The sequence below is a fragment of the Oncorhynchus mykiss genome, chromosome 4, assembly GCF_057628025.1.
Source record: "Oncorhynchus mykiss isolate SJ-2025 chromosome 4, ASM5762802v1, whole genome shotgun sequence".
NCBI lineage: Eukaryota > Metazoa > Chordata > Actinopteri > Salmoniformes > Salmonidae > Oncorhynchus > Oncorhynchus mykiss.
The window spans coordinates 70,448,232-70,461,337 of record NC_143025.1 but is presented as its reverse complement, the minus strand read 5'-3'; the positions used below and the strand labels follow the sequence as shown (position 1 = coordinate 70,461,337).

Sequence of the window (13,106 nt, the reverse complement as noted above, 5' to 3'; positions counted from 1 at the left end):
TGTACAAAATAAGTTACAAACAAAATAGCACGGTTATTTAAGAGCCAATAAAACGGCAGCCATCCTCTCCGGCGCCATCATATGTCTAGTCCACTGATCCAAGCGTGGACCTAATCAAAGCACAGGAACCAATGGGGCACAGGAAAGGCTCTGACTCCGATGGTACTGCAATTACCAATAACCTTATGGGGATATCTGCTGAAGTGGCCATCATTATAGACATAAATAATGAGAGGAACGGCCGAAAGCATGGCTGTACATAAAATGATTTATCAACTGGATGATGAGCGCCATGAGTCAGATGAGGCTGTGGCATTTAGCTAGGACATTTCCATGTAAAAGGACCCATGAGCCCAAACGTGAAGTTAATAGGAACATATCAAATTGGGTGTCAAATGAAAGCTAAGAGTCTATATTTTGGGCAAATGAAAGCAAAGATTCATTTTTCAACCATTTTCATCTAAAAAAATCTGGCATAAGTAAAGGCTTTGATTTCTGTTAAACAGATGGACAAGTGCTCTTAAAATATATACCAGAAAAAGTCTTAATGTATCGTAAATACAATAATGTTGATGTAAAGACCACTGTCAACTAATGTTAATTTTGAATAAATTGTGTACCTTCTGTAGGTTTAACAAATATTGCCTTATAATTGCGTTACTAAAAACCCAGATACTGTACCTTCTGAGATATTTTCACATTTCTCTCCCTTATGAGGGAGGATAATGAAAGTTCACAGAAGTAATAGTAGACCTACCAATTAGTTATAGTGATTTTACCAATATCATTTTTGTTTGAATTATTAAGTGATTTAAACGGTGTATTCAGACCCCTTCCCCTTTTCCACATTTTGTTACGTTACAGCCATATTCTAAAATGGATTAAATAAAAACATTTCCTCATCAATCTACACACAATACCCCATTTAAAAAAATGAAATGCCTTATTTACATAAGTATTCAGACCCTTTGCTATGAAACTCGAAATTGAGCTCAGGTGCATCCTGTTTCCATTGATCATCCTTAATTAAGATGTTTCTACATCTTGATTGGAGTCCACCTGTGGTATATTCTATTGATTGGACATGATTTGGAAAGGCACACACCTGTCTATATAAGGTTCTACAGTTGGCAGTGCATGTCAGAGCAAAAACCAAGCCCTGAGGTCAAAATAATTGTCCGTCAAAGGCTGAGACAGGATTGTGTGAAGGCACAGATCTGGGGAAGGGTACCAAAACATTTCTGCAGTATTGAAGGTTCTCAAAAACACAGTGGCCTCCATCATTCTTAAATGGAAGAATTTTGGAACCGCTAAGACTCCCCAGAGCTGGCCGCCCGGCCAAACTGAGCAATTGGGAGAGAAGTGCCTTGGTCAGGGAGGTGACAACGAACCCGATGGTCACCCTGACAGCTCCAGAGTTCCTCTGTGGAGATGAGAATGAGATGAGAAAGGACAACTATCTCTGCAGCACTCCACCAATCAGTCAATTAAGGTAGAGTGGCCAGACGGAAGCCACACCTTCCTTAGTAAAAGGCACATGACAGCCCGCTTGGAGTTTGCCAAAAGGCACCTAAAATACTGACCATGAGAAACAAGATTCTTTGGTCTGATGAAACCAAGATTGAACTCTTTGGCCTGAATGCCAATTGTCACATCTGGAGGAAACCTGGCACCATCCCTATGGTGAAGCGTGGTGGTGGCGGCAGCATCATGCTGTAGGGATGTTTTTCAGCGGCAGGGACTGGGAGACTAGTCAGGATTGAGGGAAAGATGAACGGAGCAAAGTACAGAGAGATCCTTGATGAAAACCTACTCCAGAGCATTCCGGACCTCCGACTGGGGACGAAGGTTCACCTTCCAACAGGACAATGACCCTAAGTACACAGCCAAGACAATGCAAGAGTGGCTTCGGGACAAGTCTCAATGTCCTTGAGTGTCCCAGCCAGAGCCTGGACTTAAACCCGATCGAACATCTCTGGAAAGCCCTGGAAATAGCAGTGCAGCGATGCTCCCCGTCCAACCTGACAGAGCTTGAGAGGATCTGCGGGTGTTCCAAGCTTGAAGCGTCATCCCCAAGAAGACTCGAGTCTGTAATCGCTGCCAAAGGTGCTTCAAAAAAGTACTGAACAAAGGGTCTGAATACTTATGGAAGTGTGATATTTCGGGGGGTTTTTTGCAACCATTTCTAAAAACCTGTTTTTGCTTTGTCATTATGGGGTATTATGTGTAGATTGATGAGGGGGGAAACAACTGTTTAATCCATTTTAGAATAAGGCTTTAATGTTTAATTTGGAAAAAGTCAAGGTGTCTGAATACTTTCTGAATGCACTGTATGTAATGGGGAATTGTTAGACACTAACAATCAAACGCAAACAATTCACACAATGAAGTTATGAAACAATGATGTGCACAGATTTGCAGGTTGAGACTGCCTTCGGCAGAGAAACGTGCATTCTGCATCTTAGCCACACTCGCCTCGGCAATGGATTAAAAGATCTGCGTGGTCAATCGAATGTCTGCAGTGGCCGTACATAATTTACTGTAATACCGCCTCTGCAGAAGCCAGGGCATTCATACCTCTTTCATTTCACGTAACAGAGTAGAGCTCTTGTGAAGGATGTTGTCAAGGAACTGAGTTTGTGTTTATACAGGACCCCTCCACCACCTACTACCATCCAGTTATGTCAATGTGGAGCTATACTGAGGCCTCCACATTGGTACAACATTTTGGAAGCACACGGCAATGTGGTATGGAGCTCGATTTGGTCGATTTGGTCTATGCGTGCCTGTGGAGGCTCCTCAATTGCATGGACCAAAAACTATCTTGACATATCAAACCACAGTAAAAGTAAGTGCTAATGGTAAACGTCCACCATTGTCCCCGTTCCCAAGAAAGACTAGCCTCGCTCTCTCAACAACCATACGCCTTTTGCACTGACCTTTCTTGTGATGAAGGCCCTGCAGCAGCTAGTCAAGGCCCATATCACGTTTGTGGCATGTGCTCTTCTGGATCCCCTCCAGTTTGCATACCGCAGCTAAAGGACGACGCCAAGCTGTTCTTGATGGACACCATCCACAGACATCTGGAGGGCAGAAGGGCCTCTGTCAGGTTCTTATTTGTGGACTTCTCATCTGCATTCAACATCATGCAGTCTGCCATCCTCGCCAGAACTTGTCTCGCAGTTCAATCACGACCACGGCCACAGAGAGTCTATGCCAATAGTAAGACACGCTACTCGCTTGCGCTGGTTCACCACGGTGTGTACGGTCACCTTTTTTATTCTCTACACCAATGCCTGTCAGAGTGGCCATACCAACCTCCATCTTGTGAAGTTTGCCAATGACACAGTCCTCTCACTCCTCTCAGACCACCAGGACTTCATTGACAGGTGTGACTGCGCTGCTGGAGTTGAATGTCTCCAACATGAAGGAAATGGTTGTCAGCATTAGGAGGAAGCCAGGATGGACCCGGTGATCATCCAGGGTGAGGTGGACATTGTGGACAAGTATAAATATATTGCTGCCATCTTTGATAACACCCTGAAGGTTGAGCAAAACCGATGCTGTCATTTATTATTAAAAAATATATATATTTTTAAACCTTTTTTATTTAACAAGGCACCACCTCCAAGCCATTGTGATATGCTCTAAGATCACCAGGGTGCCTCTCAGATGTCTGGCCTCATTCTTTGAGAAGCAGGCCAGGAGGAAGGCCCATGATATCCTGGGGGACAGCACCCATGTCCTCGACACGCAGTTCCAACTGCTCCCCCTTTGACGCTGCCTGTCTCAAGTGCCCCACCAATGGGCACAAGGCCTCATATTTTGTGCCCGAGGCTATCTTCCTCGTTAAGAGGACCATTAACGAAGACCTAGGGATTATTCTAGAAATAGTTTAGTAAGAACTGTAGCAACCACGGTCGTTTAGTTTCATAAATTGCACCATGCACTTATAACTGTTGCCTTAAAAAAAAATTTAATTTTTTTTTTTTAAAGTATACTGTCAGTCTGTGTGTGTTTATCCTGTCTGAAGCACCCTTTCCATCCCTGAGTAAATGTCCCCTTGGGGATTAATAAAGTTCTATTGTAAAACAGTTACACATGTCAAAATGGGGGATTTACTGTACTTCTTGAAGTGGTGGGGTTACTCTTTGCTGAACACAAACTCCAGATTGTAGCTTTAAGTAAACTACATTGTTTATATACACATTTTTTGACTCATACTTAATCAAATAACTGTTTTACAAAAAATCTGTACAATAGGTGTAAGCAGTGGTCCTAGTCAATAATTAACGTTACCTGCACAGCACACTCATTGACTATACATTAGAATTGGCTTATTATCATTATCAAAATGAGGGTTCTCATTACCAAAACTGACCTAAACATGAGGCGATAATGAGAAATGTGTGTTTCGGTAATGAGGCCCTTACCTCAATCTGCAAGGCTACGGTAGCGTAGCCTAGTGGTTAGAGCGTTGGACTAGTAAAGGTTGCAAGATCGAATCCCAGAGCTGACGAGGTACAAATCACCCACTGTTCCTAGGCCCCCATTGAAAATAACTGACTTGCCTAGTAGAATAAAGGTTTAAATACAAAAAAAAACAATTGAACACAAAGCCCATTCATGCCTTCATTCATGGTTCTCAGAGTTTTTTTCCAATTTGAGCTTTTTAGTAATTCCGGTAATGAATAGGTCAAGTGTTGTAAATGGGGTGTTTGAGAATAAGATCCTCATTCTGAAAGCATATAAGTGAAATAATGAAATAAAAGTATGCTCATGTAAGGACTTCTCCTCTAGATTATGCATCATGGGTGAATTAAACCAAATTATTGGAGATTTTACAGCAACTTCAAAAAGTGTTACGGTAATGAGAAACATGTCCAGAGACAGTTTTTACGCAATAAATATGACGGTTTATTTTAAACTTCAACTAGTAAACAGTTTTTATCATTTATGGACAAACTACAGCAACATATTTAGTTTTATTCAGATAAATTAGGTTTTTCTAAAGGAAAATGTTTATAAAATGACCGAATTTAATCATGCACCATGATTTTCAAACTCTTTGTTACTGCCATGGTTAAAACTAGTTTCACGAGAATCACCCAATTTAGAGACTTCATATCATAGTAGGTATGCTTTGTTGTTTGATCCATCCCTGTTTTCTCAAATAACTCTTTGCTTTCAATTCACACACTTGTAGCCTGAAATGCAAAAACATTCTTCAAATGCAACATGTTCGGGCTCTCGAGTGGCGCAGCGGTCTAAAGCAGTGCATCTGTGCTAGAGGTGTCACTACAGGACCTGGTTCGATTCCAGGCTGTATCACAACCGGCCGTGATTGGGAGTCCCATAGGTTGGCACACAATTGGCCCAAGGTCGTCCGGGTTAGGGTTTGGCTGGGGTAGGCCGTCATTGTAAATAAGAATTTGTTCTTAACTGAGTTGCCTAGTTAAATAAAAAATAAAATACATTTTAACAAGCATGCAGGTATGATCAATGTCATTGAGTGAAGTGTCTGTATGCACATTTGCAGGCTTCAGGACTGTCATACCTCTACATGTCATGACAATGTGTCCAGCGATCTCTGTTTTGTTATATTGGTAACTCCCTCTCTCTCCCCCCACTCCCTCTCTCTCCCCCCTCCCTCAATATCTCCCTCCCTCTCTCCCTCAATATCTCCCGCCCTCTCTCCCTCCCGCCCTACCTCCTTCTCTCCAGTAGAGGTTGTGGTTGAGTATGAGTATGATGCCCTCCATGAAGATGAGCTGACCCTAAGGCTGGGAGACGTGATCAGGAATGTCCGCAGGATCGAGGAGGAGGGATGGATGGAGGGAGACCTCAACGGGAAGAGAGGACTCTTCCCTGACAACTTCGTCAAGGTGATTTAGAGCCTCTCCCCATGTTGAACAATATTGAGACACTGACCCAAAACAACTTCCGGGTTGACAGGTACACTAACAGTATTATAATATATGCCATTTAGCAGGCACTTATTTTATCCAAAGTGACATAAGGGTGGTCCTGGGAATTGAACCTGCTATCTTGGCGTTGCAAGCTCCATGCTTTACCAACTACAGAGTACTGGTTGCACACTTGGGACTTGTAAACCCTAGTGCACAATGAAATCTGGTGTTTCCGTTGAAGACATGTGTACACTTCTCTTTCTAATATGAAATGGAGTTGTCATGGTACTCATTGCAAATTCTAAGTCACGCTAGTAGTAGAATGTTGTGATGAAGTCACAGAGAGCGGCTGCTCTTCCCTCGTCCCTCCCTCCTGGCTGTAATCCAGAGTAGTGAGATAGGAAGTCTGGCAGCTTTGAGGAGGGATATCTCGCTGTACTGAACTGAACTGAACTTTGCTCCCGGACACGGAGACTAGTTTTCTTCCTCTATAAGTTCTTCTATGACTGTCTGAGATTAAAAGTTCTTCCCAGGAAATCATGTCTGAGTTGGAGGAGTCGGTAAGGGATTTACTCGTCTTTACTAAACGTCAACATGACAGGGTTCTTTGAGGTGTGTATTATAATCAACAACTGATCTTTGCCAGCGGAGGTCTTGATGTTTTGGGTGTTGGCGGTGCTGTCACAGTTTGCACTTCTGACACCTCAGAGGCTTAAATCTGTTTGTTTGGCTCTCCAAGGAGAGGAGGGAGAAAAGGAAAGAAACTCCTTTTCTCCATATGTGATTGTTGGAAATAGCAGCCAATTATGCAAGAAAAGTTAGGCATTTTTTGTGTCTGATACATTTGCTGTTTGTTCAGCTTCACCACAGTGAGTTGTACAAGTCAGCGTTACTCTTAGAAAGTGTTGTTGTTTCTGAGAATGGCTGGTTCTCTCTTGGGACAGAGCTGAGAGTCATCCAGAGGAGGATGTGTCTCCTTCTCTCTCCCCAATCTCAGCAGTCTGGCTCCTCCCGAGGACTCTCACCTCCTTGCCGTCACTCTTGACTTGATGGTCTTTATTTTATGGATTGAATGAATCTTAAAATAGTTTTATAGTTCAGGAGTCAGGACACTGATCGGGATGCTGGTCTCTGTCCTGTTACATTAGTAAAAAAAGTGAAATGTGTTGTTTTACAGGGTCAGCTATAGTAGTACGGCACCCCTGAAGCAAATTAGCGTTAAGTGCCTTGCTCAAGGGCACATCGGTACATTTTTCACCTTGTCAACTCGGGTATTCAAATTCGGATACTGGCCCAGCGCTTTAACCGCTAGGCTACCTGCCGCCCATAAGGTAGAGAAGAGACTTGCTGTCCAGTGTGAGAGAAGCAGCCAGTCAGCAGGACACACACAGCATTCCTGTCTGTCTCCTCTTCCTCTGCTGTGAAAATACCCAGTCAGCATGTGTGAACCAGGAAGCGGATGGAGCGGGGATCAGCAGGGGTGAAAGTAGGTTTAATTTCTTACTGGTACGGGACACCCAGATAAATAAAAACAATGTTGGACTTTTGACTGGAGCAGGGGTCGAAGGCACTGCATCTCAGTGGAAGAGGCGTCACTACAGTCCCTGGTACGAATCCAGGCTGTATCATATCCGGCCGTGATTGGAAGTCCCATAGGGTGACGCACAATTGGCCCAGTGTCGTCCAGTTTTGGCCAGGGTAGGCCATCATTGTAACTAAGAATTTGTTCTTAACGGACTTGCCTAGTTAAATAAAGGTTACATTTTAAAAAACAACAACATACAAAAGGGGAGACACAAATACAATATGTGACCGACCGACTCGATTTGGCCTTATGTAGCACATTTTTTAATTGTGTTTTTATTTATTTTTTATTACGTTGGATAGAAGTGGAGACTCGGAAATAGAAAATTGTATATCATACACTACAGTTGAGGAACAATGGGAAAGTAATTCTGCTTTGAAAGTTGATCAACTTGTAACCTTACTTTTGAGAAAATGACCCATGAAGGTTTTGTACCTACTGGAGAGCTCTTTGTCTACACCCATTCAGCATCTTTATACTATACTACTATACTATACTACAGGTGTGTTTGTAAATGTAATCTGGGATGCCAGAGTGTGCTCTGGGTATTCGTAGACTGAGTGTTGTCAGATTGGCCGTTTGTAAATTCAGAACGTTTCGCTCTCGGAGCGTTCAGAGCTCACACTAGACGCTCTGGCTGAAAGGTAGGGTTGATCCAAGCGTCCTGGCCTAACGGCAGTCAAGCACCCAGGCTGACTGGCTAACGTTGGCTAGCTTGCTAGTGACTTCCAGGCACAAATGAGAGAACAGCTCACTCTGACCATTTTACTCGCTCTAGCAGAGCTGGTTAGGCTGTTTTTATGTTATCCAGAGTGTTGGTGACTGCAACTTTGCTGCTGGCAACTATTTAATTAATATTTTTTGCCAATGTTTCCTGACACCGGACATATTCAACAGGTGTTGAGCGTTCGTACATTTTGTGCTCAGACGAGAGTGCTCTGAAATCGGAGTAGATAGCCAAAGCGAATTTACAAGCTACGTCTATCGACAGTTCTCAGTGACATCATAAACATTCTATTGAAATAGTTACTTGCATAGTGGAGTCTTTTGTTTAGACATGTAGCTAGCTAGCTAGCTAAACAATTAACCATATTTCCAACTCATAACATTACTACCCTGCATGAAGGTAGCTCACCAACCAGGTTCAATGTTAGCTAGTTAACATTAGGCTATAACTAGCAATACAAATGGCTCTGAGATTTGAATAATATTACTATACAGATCATACACCTAACGTTAGCTAGCTAGCTAACTTGAAATGAAGATGACTTTCTGACAAAATGAGAAATGTATAATATCTGAAAATGTAGCTTGCTAGACTATCTTACCTGCATATATCAATGGATGCTTCTCCCTCTCTTTCATGGATGCTATTGTTGCCCTTTGAAGATGTAATCCGGAGACAGGTGTTTTATTCAACAGCCTTCTGTGTGTTCCCTTTTTGACTCCGTCTGAATATTTGCAATCAAATGCCAGAATTTTTTCCTTCTCCTTAGCTTTCATACTCAATTCCACAGATTTTTAAAACTCAGTCCTCCAGAAAGTGGAGAGCAATACTTATGGAGATCTACTACATTGTTTTTCAAAAAAGCCACGTTAGAAAGGATTACCTACACATACTGACCAGCTCATATTATAGACCGAAGCGTGCTACATGGCAGACCAATCTGAACTCCTCTCTAGGCATGTCCAGCCCCCTCATTATCTCAGCCAATCATGACTAGCGGGAAGGTTCCTTGCTTTTTCCATGGCTAAACCAACTAGGCTTGTAATTTAAGTTGTATTCCTATTTACAGATGGCATACAAGTTTGTTATTAAGGCACATGAAAGTTCACAATGTTCCAGAAGACATTTCTTCCCCCCCCAAAATATTTAGAATTGTATTTTTAAGTTTACGTTCAAGTGGTGCTCCTGTGAAGTAGTGACACGCAACATACGCCTAGTTTTCTGAAAGGATATGACGTCCATCTAACCTGGAGGAGGAAATTATCGTCCAAAAACAAAGAAGAGTGGCACAGACCCAATGATCAAGACGGTGAATATGCACCCTCAGCGGGGATTTGGCCAATGTTCTCCGCTGGTGCAATAGCCATTTGCTTTTTGAACAGTTTTTCTGTGATGAAATTTTTTAAAATTCTGATATGCCTGGCTGGGTCTCTCTGCTTTTCATTGACAGTCACAACTTAACAATCATCTACACTGAACAAAAATATAAATGCAACATGTAAAGTGTTGGTGCCATGTTTCATGAGCTGAAATAAAACATCTCAGAAATGTTCCATACGCACAAAGTTTATTTCTCTCAAATTTTGTATGCAAATTTGTTTACATCCCTGTAAGTGAGCATTTCTCATTTGCCAATATAATCCATCCAAATGACAGGTGTGGTATATGAAGAAGCTGATTAAACAGCATGATCATTACGCAGGTGCACCTTGGAGTATTTCTGTCTGTAATAAAGCCATTTTGTGGGGGAAAAACTCATTCTGATTGGCTGGGCCTGGCTCCCCGGTGGGAGGCCCACCCATGGCGGCACCCCTGCCCAGTCATGTGAAATCCATAGATTAAGGCCTAATTTATTTATTTAATTTGACTGATTTCCTTATAGGAACTGTAACTCAGTAAAATCTTAGAAGTTGTTGTATGTTGAGTTTTATATTTTTGTTGAGTGTATTTGGTAATTTGCAGCTTCAAATCTTGACATGGTTGGACTTTGTGCCTCTTGATCTCCAATAGTAGTTGTTCTTTACAAACTTGCAAGTGGAACAGTAGTCGTCTGTAATATGATCATTTGGTGTAAATTCAGCATGTGAAGACTTTGCAAAGCAAGTTTCAAAAGCAGGTTGCCATAGCTCTCATTTGTTCAGTGAGGTGGATGCCACTAGAGACTGGGAGCGATTCCATAGTGCTTTCTTACAGCGTTCCTGGGAGTTTCTGGCAGAGTGAGTGGAGCGGGCTGTGACTGGCTGACTGGCTGCTGTCCTAGCCCTGCTCAATGGTCTGGGCTGGAGAGGAAAGGAAGCAGGTCTCAACATGAGCAGACAGGTCCACGGAGTAGTAAAGCATACATTCACTCAGAGCATGTACTATATTGTATCAGTTATTATAGTGGTTAATGCTGTGGAAACGTTAAAGCACACAAGGTGAGAGACCTGTGTCAGCAAACTTTTAGTACAGTCGATCAATAGTGTGTTTGTGTAGGAGGAGTCCAGTTGTTGTGAGTTTTTGTATGTTTATGAGGAGTCTGTTAAAGTGCTCTGAGGAGGAATGACCCTGTGTACTTCCTGCTGCTCAGCTCGGGGAATCATAGCGTTTCGGAGGGCGGGAACTACAAAATGGTTGATTCCATCTGGGCAGTTAAAGGGAAACCTTAGCCTACATGAACCTAGCCTTTGGCTGCTTCCCCCCACAACACACTATTCAAATCTTGACATGGTTGGACTTTGTGCCAATTGAACTCCAATAGTAGTTGTTCTTTACAACCTTGCAAGTAGAACAGTAGTCGTCAGTAATATGACTTAACGATTTACTAAACTCAACAATTTACGATGGAGTTGCTTAACAACTAGTGTGGGTGGACTGGAGCGCCGATGTAACATAAGTTACTTTTTAATTCTGCATTGTTGGGAATGGGCTTGTAAGTAAGCATTTCATGGGGAAGTCTTCACCTGTAGTATGTGTTTCATGTGACCCATACATTTTTATTTTAAAATAATGTTTTTATCCAAAACTACTGATTTGGATAATCAGTAGTTTTTGATTAAAACATAATTTTATGTGAAGTCGGAGCTCCAGTCCGACCACGCTAGTTGCCGCTCAACGGAGTCCCTGCCCAGCAACTGAGTTTAATCTGCTAACATAAACTTAAATGTTAGGGTTAGATAAAGTGAGAGCCTACACATGGTTTGGCCTGTGAAAGTTACTTTACAAGTTCAATATGAAGGCATCAGATATTTTGGCTGTATCAGTTCATGATTGTAGGTTTTGTGTTCAGGGTTGTGGCGATCATGACATTTTCGTCATCTTCTTAAAAAAAAAAAAAATGGCAACCATCATTCTGTAGCTAAAGGTAATGTCAGCCTGTTCATTATGGAAAATATAACAAATGCCTTGTTACTAGACTATTCAAAATCAAATACAAATTCACTGTAATTGTAGGCTAACCATACTCTGTAAGCCACCCTGCACTATTGATAATGATACAGTTCATACTCCAGGGCTATAACTAGAGTGTGTTTAATTTTGGTGCAGCCTATAGGCTAGACCAATTATGTACCAAAGACATCTTGAATCTTCAAAAATAAAATAATACATCTGTTGTGCGTAATGTAGTAGTCTATTAGGCTATGTATTGTATAATGGGACAATCTTTTTTTTTTTTTTTTTTGCTTGGGCTCGTATAGGCCTATGCATAAGCTCTAATATATGTATAGGGGTTCTACATGTGACATCTTAAATGCTTTGTTTTAATCATCACCTTAGAAAGCGCTGTCAATTTAGTTGTTTGGCTTTGAAACCAGATCCACAAAAAACATGTTTTCTACTCAGTTGCAACCTTTTGTTAAATGTCTGTCTTCAAATTGTTCGATCACAATGTAGCATAACGGTGGCTTTTTAAAAGCGTGATACTGTTTTGACAAGTGTTTGATGTGATTTTAGATTGCATGTGCATTGACATCAGAGTGATTAGAGGGACAATACCAGGCCACTGGTGACCTGACTGTCATTAGTGAGTTGGGTACTTACAACACATCAGCGCCATGTACAGAGCACATACGAGATTTGACTATTGTCATGACCCATGACTGCCGGTGTGGCGCAGGTTTTCTGCTAGGAAAGTGTTTGCGCCGGACAACGTGACCCGGGGAGATTTTAGTTTACTGTCCATTTTGAGAAATTTACCAGACCCATATGCATTGGGTGCATAATCCATCAGGGCGTCCACCCACGGTGCTCAGAAAGACAGAAATCACATTTAGATTATGGTTATTCTTCTTAACAGTACATGCAACTCCTGTAATGAAGCAGCCAATAAACCATCATTTTCAAACATTCACAGGAAAACACTATTCTCAACCACGCACCTGATGAGAGTTGTTTCACATGTGACAGAGATTAAAATCTCTGTTAGAAACTCAGATGCAACTACTAGGATTGTGCCTTTTTGGCTTCTGGACAATGAAAGAAAGTTGATATGAAAAGACCAGGAGAGAAACGGCACATGAGGAAGTCTTTCATAGGTCCAATAGGCTCGGGAAGTAAATTGAAATACATTTGCCAAATGTATATAATTACTCCTGTCTGTACAGAAACAAATAAAATCATTAGTAATACTTCACCAGAAAGCATGACTTAGCCACAGAGGAATCATGGATCATTAGCTTCTTTAAATTTTTTTGCTGTGGATTGTTTCAAATCACAAGCTTGTAAGCCACCACCATGTTTCCTCCAGATGTGACGCTTGGCATTCAGGCCAAAGACCAGAGAATCTTGTTTCTCATGGTCTGAGGCCTTTAGGTGCCTTTTGGCAAACACCAAGTGGGCTGTCATGTGCTTTTGTACTGAGTAGTGGCTTCCGTCTGGCCACTACCATAAAGGCCTGATTGGTGGA

The 13,106-nt window shown here is 41.9% G+C and overlaps 1 protein-coding gene across 8 annotated transcripts in view; it reads left to right on the top strand.

Annotated features, from left to right (window-relative positions):
- LOC110522288 (CD2-associated protein) overlaps nucleotides 1-13,106 on the top strand; it is a 101,012-nt gene that overhangs the window by 32,393 nt on the left and 55,513 nt on the right. For 2 of the 8 annotated variants that reach the window (XM_021600553.3, XM_090232904.1), the window contains exon 2: nucleotides 5,728-5,885. In XM_021600553.3, coding sequence (XP_021456228.3) covers nucleotides 5,728-5,885 — 158 coding nt within the window. Of the gene's footprint in view, nucleotides 1-5,724; nucleotides 5,886-6,290; nucleotides 6,470-13,106 lie in introns of those variants that run through there. The other 6 variants (XM_021600552.3, XM_090232903.1, XM_021600556.3 and 3 more) reach the window with 3 other exon arrangements.